This window comes from Eucyclogobius newberryi, unplaced genomic scaffold, assembly GCF_026437365.1.
Source record: "Eucyclogobius newberryi isolate DKJ021-1_F unplaced genomic scaffold, fEucNew1.0.hap1 SCAF_1, whole genome shotgun sequence".
Lineage (NCBI taxonomy): Eukaryota > Metazoa > Chordata > Actinopteri > Gobiiformes > Gobiidae > Eucyclogobius > Eucyclogobius newberryi.
In genome coordinates, this window is record NW_027315723.1 from 21,154,337 (window position 1) to 21,166,696 (window position 12,360).

The following is a 12,360-nucleotide window of genomic DNA, read 5'->3' on the forward strand; positions in this document are numbered from 1 at the left end:
GGAAATTACGCAAAACAAATTACATACAACAAATAAATCAAGCTACATTTTAGTAATTTTCATGACGGCCAAACACTTTTTTTCCAGCACAGAAACATTCAAAAGTATGAGAATTTGCCTTGGAAATGACACAAACCCTGCGTATTGTCCCATGCCTGGCGTTTGTCCTCTTTAGCGCCGCTTAAAGGAGACGAGGATTAAATATGTTTATGAAAAGTCGTCTTGTTTTCCTCACCCAGATTTTTTACAAGTGTGACTTCTTCAACGTCTCATTTTCCCACCGGATCTAACCTCCCGACCACCTTTTTACGACCTCCTGGAACAACAACGTGGAATTGTCCTGTTTTCTGTTGAGTGAATATTCATCTGTGTTTTATGATTTCTAGTTTGGGAACATTTTGAAGATTATTTGGGTTTTTTGGGGTTGTTTTTTTTTTTTTTTTTTTTTTTTTGGAAGCGAACGCCCGGAAAAAGCACAATAACCTTTGGTGACTCACATCTCGATCTGTTTTTCGCCGGCTTCACCTCTTGTTTTTTAGTGTCTCGACCCACAATATTTCTGGGTCGGTGATGTGTAAATACTGGAAGGAAATATGTATATTTTAAAACCTGAAGGCGATTGTGTATACATGTTTTTAGAAAAATCAACGTGAATACGTCGGGTTCAAAAGGGTCGTCTGTAAATCTGTACTCGAAGAAGGAATAAAACAATTGTTATTACTGAAGCCTAATACATATACTTCAACATGCGCCGGCGTCTTGTCTTTATTTTAGATTGGAAACGATTGTTTGGTGGCGGTGGAAAGGTTCAAAAAAATAACATGTTTCAAATAATTGCAATTGTATTTTTGATATTTGGACTAAAGTAAAAGCATAATTATTAACTTAACTGTAATAGTCAATGATAAACTACTTTTTTTAAATTACTTTATACATCGGTGTGAAGAAAACATGTCATTTGGAGAAGAATTTTTAGACTTTGCAGGAAGAAATTGGACTATTTTTGTGTTAAATCTCAAATCTGTCACGTTTAGGTTAATGAAAACCATTTTGAGTTTAAAAAGACCAAAATATAATAGAAAAACTGATCAATGAGAAAAAATTTATTTGACATTTTTCCAGCTGACACTTTTTTTTTCTTCTTTTGCATTAAAATTAATACAAAAACAGACGGAAGCTTTTGTCAAGTTTATTACAGCAGTTTATTTAAGAAAAACAGTAAATGTTTAATTTTAAATATAACTTACACCAAGAGTGTTAAATACACAAAATCCCCCCCAAACAGAAGAAATGAAACTGGACTAAAAGGATAAAAAGGACAAAGAGGAACAGAAGCCTTTTCCTGCTGCTTTCTGGACTCGGCGTCTCTACCAGACAAAAATTGGTTGTTAGTCCAAAACTGGCTACAATTTAGAACGAGCAGAAAGGAAGATCACAATGTATGACATTAACTATCCCTATTTTCAAATCAAGTTCAGTAAAAGTCGGCGGGCGAGACGCGTTTGGAGAACGTTAAGAGTCTTTTTCGCTCCGTAACCAAGTCGACGAAAACAAGATGTAAATAAATAGAAAAGGCGGAAAAGGGTCGATACGAGTTGATCCTGAGACGCTTATGTAAACCCTTTAATTCCCCCTCAAAAAAAAAAAAACATGCTACACAAATGCTACCGATATTAAAACGAGCGCGCGTGATGTTAAACCGGGCGTGTACAAAATGACAAAACAATCCATCGACGGTAAAATTAAAAAAACTAAAAAAAAAACGAGATGATTTAACTTTTGGCGGGGAAAAGGCTTCAGGGGGAGGAGCAAGTGGGCGAGGCTCGTGGCACAGGAAGCGTTGAGGTACTAATCCAGATCAGCGTGGAGGCTCAAGAGAAAACAAACAAAAAAGTACTTCCAAAACGACTGCGAGTAGTAGTAGTAGTATCTCTGTATTTGAGAAGGCGGATCGGCTGAGGTAGAGTTGGCTGAGTCTTTCCGCTGGAGTCCCGAGCGCCAACCTGCCAGATCCGGTTGCATATCTCAATGATCTCGCCTCCGAAACGGCGACATTTTGCACCACAAGATTTGAGCTTTGGGGGGGGGGGGGGAATCCTCTTTGTTTTAACCAAACAAACAATGTCACGATGTCGTATAAAGCTTCAACTCACCACAAACTGCAGTGTGAGGTCATGTGTGAAGGGCACTGCCTAGAATGGCCTTGTTAAACTCAAAAAAGTACACGTGAAATAAACTGTGTATAAAAAAGTACAAAACGTAACGGTGCAAAGGTCGAGAGCACCTTTTGTTTATTCGATTGACCTTCAGAACTGATCACGAATACTTGGCACGAGAACTCACTCGATTACGTTTGCGTAGAAGAAAACTCGACGGAAACATGAAAAATGTAACAAACGCTTTGACAAAAAGTTCATATTTTAAGCCGTTTTACGTCTCGAAATGGCCAAAGGGAGTCGAATAATTACGTGCAGCTAGATTTTGATAAATACGTTTCTGCTTCAACGTCGTTGCTCGCTGCGGCGCCGCTTCATTGTCTCTAAAAAGTCGTAACATTTGAATAACTTGTTTTTTTTAAATAAGGCACACACTAGGCAGTGCAAACGACAGACTTTGTTCCATTTTGTACTGCTTCCAGTTCCTCCGCGGGCTGTGGACGGGGCGACATTCATACTGCAAGTGGAGCACGCTACGCTAGCTGTTCAGGGCGCGCGCCGGCTGCCAGGCTAACGCACCGTAGCCCCGTCTAAAGCTACGCTAGCTCCAGCAGTCCTTTGCACAACAGGCTAATGCTAAACGTGTTAATGTGCCGGACACATAGTTGTAGTGGATAGTTGTTAGCATATGTTTGGGTAATGCTAATGCTAATGACAATGCTAACGGTAATGCTAAACAGCCAACAACTCAAGTTTAACTACATGTTTAAAAATGAAAGGCTAATTTCAATTTCCATTCAATTTTGTGAATTTTGTAAAATGGATTTTCATAAATTCTGGGATGAACTGATAATTATGAAACAATATTTCAAACGGGGAGATGAGTTACAGTAAATACATGTTGCGCTTTTGAACTGAGGAGTCCAAAAAAAAAATAAAAAAATACTCATCTTTTTTTTAAATACTGATTATTCATAATTCAAACTTGACGTAAGAATTATAATTTTAGATTCTTGGAGTTGTTGAGGCTCGTCATAAAAGCGATTTGTATTAGAATAACTACACGTTTATTAGCCTTAGTAAAGCATGAACAAGGACTTAACTCATAATGAACAAACAGCTTTATTAACGCTAATTAAGGTGTAGTAAGTGTCAATTATCTACTAATAACGAGTAGAAATCTTACAAAACACTGACTGTTCTGTACCTTTTACACCCTCTGGCCCTGGTGAATAAGAAAACCCAAACTTTATTTAAAAAAAACACCATGGAAACTGGCCCGAGCGAGCGTCAGCGTGAAGGGCGTGGCCTCGGAGGGCGTGGCCCGGTGTGCTGGTGAGGATCGCGGATCACACGAGCGGCTGATGTGACGCTTCTGTTGGTTTTCGCTAGTTCTAAATGTAAATGTGCAACTTTTCCGGCTTGCGCCTCCACGGAGATGAGACCCCGCTCTGCCTGGAATGCACCTCGCCGAGTTACACCGGGGCGGGTCTGCGGAAAGGCGCCCCTCCTCGCGGTAAACGATTGATTTCTGAGCGATGTTTGAATAGAGTTTAATGCCGAGCTGCGGAACATTCCAGACAAAGCGACGACATCGGCAGGAGGACCAGAAATGTTACACTGCACCTTTAAATCTGTGGTTTTATGTTGTTTTCATAGTAGTCCAAGAGCAGCATGGAGTAAGAAAGTTAGCACCCGTTTAAGCACCAGGCGTGAACCATCGAGAGGAACCATCGAGAGGAACCGTCCGTAGGAACCGTCCCGTGTTTGGTTTCCTTCCGTGTTGTCGTGGTCTGGCTAAGTCCCTGAGACGATAGCTAGCACCGTTGAATGTCTCTGGTTGTCGGCGTCGGGTGGGAGGGGCTTGAAGGGGCGTGAGGGGCGTGGTCCCGGGCGACGCCTGGTCCGAAGTCCCGTCACAGGAATGTGTCAAAATGCTGGATTCTGAGTTCAATGTCCTGCAAGACAAAGAGCGCGTTACAAACACGGATCGGGAAAAAGAGGTTTAATCATCAACAAATAAGATAAAAATGTTGTGTTCGCTTTCTAACAGGGGGAGGGGCCTAAAGACTAAGAAATATGCAAATGTTGAGCTTTAGAGTCATTTTGTGTGGGACGGCCCCACAAACATGCCATATTAATCTTTGTTTTGTTTTTATATTATTCATTTTGTTTGTATTTATTTTTCATTTATTTCATGTCATTCATGTCATTTTATTTTTTGTATTTATTGTATTCATTTTATTTCATTTATTTCATTTATTTATTTTGTATTATGTCATTTTTTATCATTCTTTTTAACCTGTAAACAGAACAAAAAGCACAGAGAACATTCAAACTTTAATGAGTAGAAACTCTTTCCAATTTGTCCATTTTCAAATTGAGTTTGATTTTTTTTATAATATATATAATTATATATAATATAATATTTGATTTTTTTATAATATTTCCCCCATGTCCATAATAATGTCCATAATAATAATAATGTCCATAATAATGTCCATAATAATAATGTCCATAATAATGTCCATAATAATAATAATGTCCATAATAATAATAATGTCCATAATAATGTCCATAATAATAATAATGTCCATAATAATAATAATGTCCATAATAATGTCCATAATAATAATAATGTCCATAATAATAATAATGTCCATAATAATAATAATGTCCATAATAATAATAATGTCCATAATAATGTCCATAATAATAATAATGTCCATAATAATAATAATGTCCATAATAATAATAATGTCCATAATAATGTCCATAATAATAATAATGTCCATAATAATAATAATGTCCATAATAATAATAATGTCCATAATAATAATATTGTCCATAATAATAATAATAATGTCCATAATAATAATAATGTCCATAATAATAATAATAATAATGTCCATAATAATAATAATGTCCATAATAATAATAATAATAATGTCCATAATAATAATAATAATAATAATGTCCATAATAATAATAATGTCCATAATAATAATAATGTCCATAATAATAATAATGTCCATAATAATAATAATGTCCAGTTCTTAGTCGTCGGTACATTTTGTGTAATCTCTCTTTTTCTTTCTTTCTTTTTCCCTGCGGCGTCTTTTCTTCTGAACCTTTGATCTTTGGCTTGATTGACAGTTTCTGAGGCGATGGTCAGAAATCATATCTTTTGACAGAGACGACGTTGAACTTTGTGCCAGTTTTAGTTTCATGATGTCGTTCCAAAGATATGAACCATATCTTTGGAACGACATCACAGCCACAGAACCCGCATTAGGCCGCGGTTATTTTATTACTTGTTTACGGATCCGCCGCACTTAGATTATTCATTTATTTATTTCAGCAGCAGCAGCAGCAGCAGCAGCTGCTGCAGCTGCTGCTGCTGCAGCAGCTGCAGCTGCTGCAGCAGCTGCAGCTGCTGCAGCAGCAGCAGCAGCATGTGTTCTTTGACATTTATATTTTCCTGCCTGTCGCCATATTTCCTTGAATTATTATATTAATGTTTTATGAAGAAAAAATCTTTGGAAATTGAAATTATATTTATATTTCGTCCGCCTGTTCAAGATATTTCATTTAAAAATCCGTAAACCAAGTAATAAAATAACTGCGGCTTTAGGAAGAATAAAATGACTGAAGTTGCCGACCTCAGCACCTTTAATTTAAAACAAAAACAGGTCATTTTTCATTGTCAGTTTGTTGTGATGTTTTCTTTTGATATGTTCTGTTTACACTTTGACATAATTACATTGTATTAATGGCATTTGCTGCCGTCTCTTACGGTTCCACCTGAGATAAATCGCATCGTAATCCGACAGCTTCATAAACGCAATCACATTTTAATATCGCTACGAGTTTTTCCCACGGCAAACGGCGGCGGCTCTGAACAGCGTGATGAATGGACCGAGCGGAGGAGAAGAAGAAGAAGAAGAGGAGGAATGAGACGAGCGATTCTTCCCGGCGTGAAAACAGCGGCGCTTGACAGAGTAAACGTGAGCGGAGCCGCGGGCGGGAGACGGATGACGAGGTGGGAAAGAGTGATAAATGTCTTCCAGACGCCGCCGCCGTGTCTGCGCTCGCGTCCCGAGTCGGCGGTGACACCAGAACAGGACTGTGAAGGAGAACGAGCCAGACACGGACGCTTTGGTTTGGCCTTTGTATTTTTCCACAGAGATAGCTTTTTTTTAATAAACTAAAAAGGTCTCCGAGAACACGTTTAAAGGCCAAAAACAGCTATATAACAACAAATATATCTCTGGGGGAAAATACGAACGATTACGATACAGAGATAGTTTTTTTTTAATTGTTTTTTAAAAGTAATAACACATTAATATTTCAGTTACAACAAAAGGACAAATATTATGCGCTAGTTGTTTTGTTTTTGGCCTTTAAACGTGTTCTCAGGAACCTTTTAGTTTGGCATTTCATGTTTTAGAACTAAAAAAAAAAGCGTTCCGTGTCTCTAGCTTTACCCACGTGAGAGGCGGTGTTTAGAGCCCCGTCTACTGGCAGCAGAGAGAATTACATATTTAAGAGAAAAATGCTAACTGCTAATGAATCTAGCTAGTCGTACTGATCATGATTTGGCTGAATCTGGCAGTGATTTATGAACCAGAGCCACGTCACGGATCGAGACGACGTCACTGATGGAGGAGATTCAGAACGAGGTGTTTTTTTGCATAATATGTGTTTTCTAATGTCCAATTTTTTTATTGACATTTCACATTTATATTTACCACATATTCAACTACAACACACATGGATTCTTACACGGGCGATTACAAAATAATAATAATACAAATATATTACAAAATTCTCAATGTTAATCATGATTTTGTGGTTCATTTTCATTTGTTTAATAAAAAAATGGCTCATTTTCGCACATTTCCTGAACAAAAACAAGATCATTTTTTAAACAAGTTGAATTTTGTGATGTCACATTTTGACACAAAAGAAAACACTTTTTTGACTCTCTGAACATTAATTCAACAAAGTATTCGTCAAATAAACAAATTGTGACATTAGACGAGTTTGTGCCCAGTGTTTGCTGGGTAATTTCTTAGTGTGATGTCATCAATCACAAACAGGAAGTGAAAATATAAACCTAAAAAATGTGCTGTTCTGTGATAACATTTTCATATTTTTTAGCTAAACTCAAAATATATTTATCTCAACTAAATTTTTGTTCAATGAGTCGTCCGACCTGTAGGGGGCACTTTAAACGAGAGCGTTTGACGACAGGGCATCCGTGTTACGTTCTTTTACGGCCTGATGCCACCACTTTTCTACCATTGATTTCCTCGACATTGACAGATGAAATGACTCCGACACTGAATTAAATTGTGGGATGTGTTGTTTCTAAAATCTCCCGTGTCACTCAGTATTTACAGGTCACAGGCTGAATCTGAAGTGCTTCTCCGTCTCCGTTACAGCTTCAATGAGGCACTTAGCGCGTTAGCATGCGCCCACGGCATGCGCGCCGGGTCAGGAGCCGTTAAAACGCGGGTGTAACATTACGAACATTTTAAAAAAGTGCCTGAAAGCTTTGCCTGGCCTCGTCCGCTTTGTGACACGACTTTGCTTTTAACGCGCCGTCTCTCTCGCGTAAACTCCGCCCACGCAAACACCGGCTCGGCGGCTTTGCGCTTCCCCCGCGGTCCACGGCGCCTGGGGACCTTTTTTTGGCAGTGTTACCGTGGGAACGCGGGCGGCTTCACCTCAGAGACTAACGCGCGCTTCGTCATGAGTTACAAAATGCATAAGTTTGTATTTAGCACGGGAATGAAAGAATAAATATGCTCTTTTATCTTTACAACTGAAGGAAAAGGGAAAAACGTACTTCTATAAAAATCTTTACATTTTTCCACTTGATAAAATGTTGTTGTTTGTAACAAATGTTTGTTATAAAGGGAAAAAGTGAAATCAAAAGAAGGAATTAGATTTTTGTTTTTGCCTATGCTGCCTCTACAGGTGAACGTTGGCCAATACATAGATACTGTATTTTCTGGACTATAAGTTGCACCTTTTTTCATAGTTTTGGCCGGGGTGCGACTTATACTTATATTTATACTTATATACTTATACTCCGGAGCGACTTATATGTGATATTATTTGTTATTTTCACACTTGCAACTGCATTTCATACTCCAGTGCAACTTATATATTATTTTTCTTCACTATTATGCATTTTTTTAGCTTAAAATACGGTAAATCATGATTTAATTTGAGATTGGCCAGGAGCCGTCCCGCCCCCTCTTTCCACAGACACATAAGTCATATTAGCAGTGGCTCAGTGGGAGATCATTTGCTCCTGACCCATGTTTGCAGTTCGATCCCGGGTCTGGCTTTTACTTTCCGTTACCGTGTCCTTGGGAAAGACACTTCGCCCCCCTCGCCTCCAGAGTACACGTGTTTTTCTATGCACATACTATGATTAAACTGACGTGGATTGACACCAGAGGCGACTCATTGCAAAGTCGACACCTCTGGCATCAACAAGCGGAAATATGGGCCAACGCACACAAGCCGCCGCCTGATGAGATGGATTTTAGCTCTTTCTTTTTCACATTTTTAGAGTTTGAAAGCAGAAAACCCAAGAAAAACTCAAGAAATAGAGTCTACATTTGCATAAAGGAGCTCTCAAAGCTTGAAAATCAGGTGAAGCTCTGATTAGGGTTATTTTGCGAGTCAAAACCATTTTCAAATTGCCTTCTCTTATGCACCGATTTAATCTTTTAACTGAAACAAATTAGCTCGATCCGGCGTTTGTTCTGATTGTGAACGCAGAGGTGACGAGGGCAAAAATAACAGTGCCGTTTGCCTTTCTCTGAACAATCTCGCCGTATTGTGTCTGAAAGAACAGCGTCCGTTTCACACAAGTTCCTGACAACTATGATCCGGATAAAAGCCGTGGCTGGATTCATTTAGTGCGATGTGTTCCTCTTCATACTCAACATTTGCACAAAGCACTTTCAAAGGCCTTGAAAGGGCCGCTCCTCTTTAATTGTGTCTGTCGGAGACCAAAGATAGTTTAACGGCTTATTTAAAGTGTAATGTGCTACAAGGGAAAAGCAAATTGAGATCAACAGGTTCAAGACGCATTGTTACCTTTTTTTTTTTTTTATCTATAGATTGGCTTTGGACGCAGCTGAAACATTATCTAAAGGAACATTCTGCCAAAACTATAAACAAATGATGATGATGAACCGTAAAGACGCACAGTGTAACTTTTCTGGAGCTGTGATTGCTTTGCCTTGAAGTAGTATCGCATTGAACAAATTTGCAATTAAATCAAGTGTTTTTATTGATAGCACCTTGAAAAAAAACGTGCTTTCTTAATGTGAACGGGCTCGTCCCTCCATAGATCTGACCTGTGACTTGGCCTGGAGGCGATAGACAGACTGTGGAATATTCGATGCAAGAACATTTCCACAGAGACAAGCAGGAAGCGGTTGCCCGGGACCCACGACACACACTCCTCCAACACTTAACGAATCTCTGAGTCTGGTCGGAGCGACATGATTGGCGGGAGGATTAGCCAATCGTGGACACGCGAGGCCCGTCAGTATCGAAACAAATGCAGGCGCTTACGAGGGGGAAAAGGAAGTGAATAAATATCACAGAGGACTGAAAAAGATTGCAGAATCGCGCGGAGCGAATGAGCGAAACGGTTTGATTTTGTCCCAAGCGATCTACGATGAGTTCCTGTCCAAGTTTGACCCAAGACACGACGGCGACCGGACTGAGATCTCGACCACGGATCACACGGGGAGAATGAGTCCGGATCCCAGGCAAACATGATCGGGCCGAGAAGGACGCTTCAGAAACGAACTGGGAGACGCTCCGTGCCTAAAGCGTTTGTGGGCGAATTACCAACGGGACAGCAGTTTATATCATGTGCGATTCGACAGTTCCACGTTGTAGCTCATGGGCAGCAGTGGTACGCTGCTTGCCCATGAACCAAAAGGCTGCTGGTTCAATCCCAGCTCTAAGCGACTGGCCGTTTGGCGTCGTGTCCTTGGGCGAGATCCTTCGTAGAACTCTGAATGCGCACTACAAAAGCCAGAGGAGGGCAGTACTGTAGCTACATTTATTTAAGTACCTTTTGAATACATTTGCGCTGCATACTTTTGCTCCTCCTAATTGAATGATATATTTGACAATGTAAGAAAATACTGTTGGGAAACGTGTTGGCTCCTCTTCCCTCTCAGTGACTTTATGTCGACAACATTAAACGACTTTTGCGTTTCTTGCATCGTTGCGTCAGATATTGTGTAATTTCGTTCTCATTTTTGTGGCGAAGACAGTGGCTCTTAGTTGAGTAGAAGTTTCCCCCAAATACATTTTACTCTTATTCAAGTCATTTCTTGGACCGCTAACTTTGTAGTTCTACTAGTGACGTTGAAGTACTCTTACTAGCTACTCTACCATCTCTGACGACATATTTAAAGCTTTGTCATTATTACAAACGGTAGAACAGTCCAGTCGTTTGTACAGTAAATGCTCGGGCCTGTACAGCTCGGCGTAGGACCGCGCGCACACGCAGCTGAACACGATTTACCGCGGCGCCGAGGTTTGTTGCCGTTCTAGCCGCGCACGCTCCGGTTAAAAGGTCAAAGACTGGGGGAAAATGTTTTTTTGCGCAACCGACAGAACGTAATAATAATAATTCTGGGGCGATGTGAAGGGCAATTTGTAACTGCTGTGTTATTGTCTACGGTCCCTCTGGCTTCAACTGGAAAGCGGGCTCCGGTCGGCCCCGTCTGCAAAAGGTCGGACTCTTCTGGATGACAGACGCGGCGAGCCCAGGAGGACGGCGAGAGATAAATGTACGAACACACGCTACGTTTAACTCGCGTGTACGCGGCATAACAACAGCACACACGGTTACGGTGGATGAATGGAGTCGTGTCGAACGCCGCTCGGTCTCTCTCTTGGGGCGTTGAGCTGCTTGTTGTTGGGCCCTGGCTTGAAATGAGCTTTGTCTGGGGCGATTACTGACCAAAATGTATATCTCCATATCAATATTCAGACAATATTTCAACAGTGGGTCAGGAATGTGCTGAAATGTGGCTGTAAATGTCTCGGTTGAGGTTCAAGTATTGCAAAAAACATGAAAGAAAACATGAAACGACGCTATATACCTTTGTTTGGAAGATTTCACTCAATGTTTCTGTCATTTTTTTATACTTTTAATTAATTTTGTATATATATTAGACTCCAAACCAACATAAGAAGTTAAAGTTGATATTGTATTGTGTAACTGGGTTTGAATGTTCTACAGTACGGCATTAAAGGTCCATGACACAAGGCCCAGTTGTGGGTCTGAGCTGTAGTTAAAAGTGTCGTGTTCCGAAAAGTCTACTGAATGTAACACATGAGCACAACCTGTGTGTGAGCAGGGCAAACAATCCCGACACTTCTGCTCTGGCATCTCTGATTCAGGCTGGCAGGATGAAAGGTGGCCCAGGCGCACCACCTGGCGCCGCTCGCCTCTGCCTCGCCCGCTCGGACATCCTGACAGGGGCTTCTAGATTGTACACCAACAGGACGACGAGGCGGCTAACGCACGACCGCACGAGCACACGACCGGCCGGAGGGCAAAATGCAGAGCTCCAGTTTAAAATGTCACCCAAAATTTGCATCCAACTTATAATATGTGTAACGGTGCAGCTGTCACAGGATCAGATCTGCTCTGATCACTACAGCAGGATAAAAGGCATTTAGAATGTTTTAAAAGATCATTTAAATAGATTTGGAAAAGAACATCCAACAAAACATTATTATAATATACAATAAATAATTTATTCAAGAAACAAGATTGGTTTGGATTATTTGGCAGGAGCCGTGTACAGGAGATGCTTGTACCAGACTAAAGCTCTCAGAGCTCATTTCAATCTAGAGTCCCTCATTAAATCATCACCAGAGGTTCTGATCATTTCTGTGTCAAATCACTTTTATTGCACCTGTGTGCTAACATTATTAAGCTAGCTTTTGTTTGTTTGCCCTTGTTAATTCCCTCTGCTGCCAGTAGAGAGCGCACTAACACCTGAAGGAACATCTGATTGATGGAACGTGGTAAGTAAACGTGCCAGAGCAGAAGTAAAGCATGTTTAAAGGCCTTTGATAATCAAAGAATTAACACATTCGATTTACAGGCATTTGACATACATTTCCGGCCAACATGAAC

General features: G+C 40.2%; 1 protein-coding gene across 1 annotated transcript in view; it reads right to left on the bottom strand.

Annotated features, from left to right (window-relative positions):
• Positions 1-3,762: 3,762 nt before the first annotated feature.
• Positions 3,763-12,360, bottom strand: part of atad2b (ATPase family AAA domain containing 2B) — a 112,580-nt gene continuing 103,982 nt past the window's right edge. Inside the window, exon 28 of the mRNA XM_072440144.1 lies at positions 3,763-4,114. Coding sequence (XP_072296245.1) covers positions 4,073-4,114 — 42 coding nt within the window. The 3' untranslated portion in view covers positions 3,763-4,072. The remainder of the gene's footprint in view (positions 4,115-12,360) is intronic.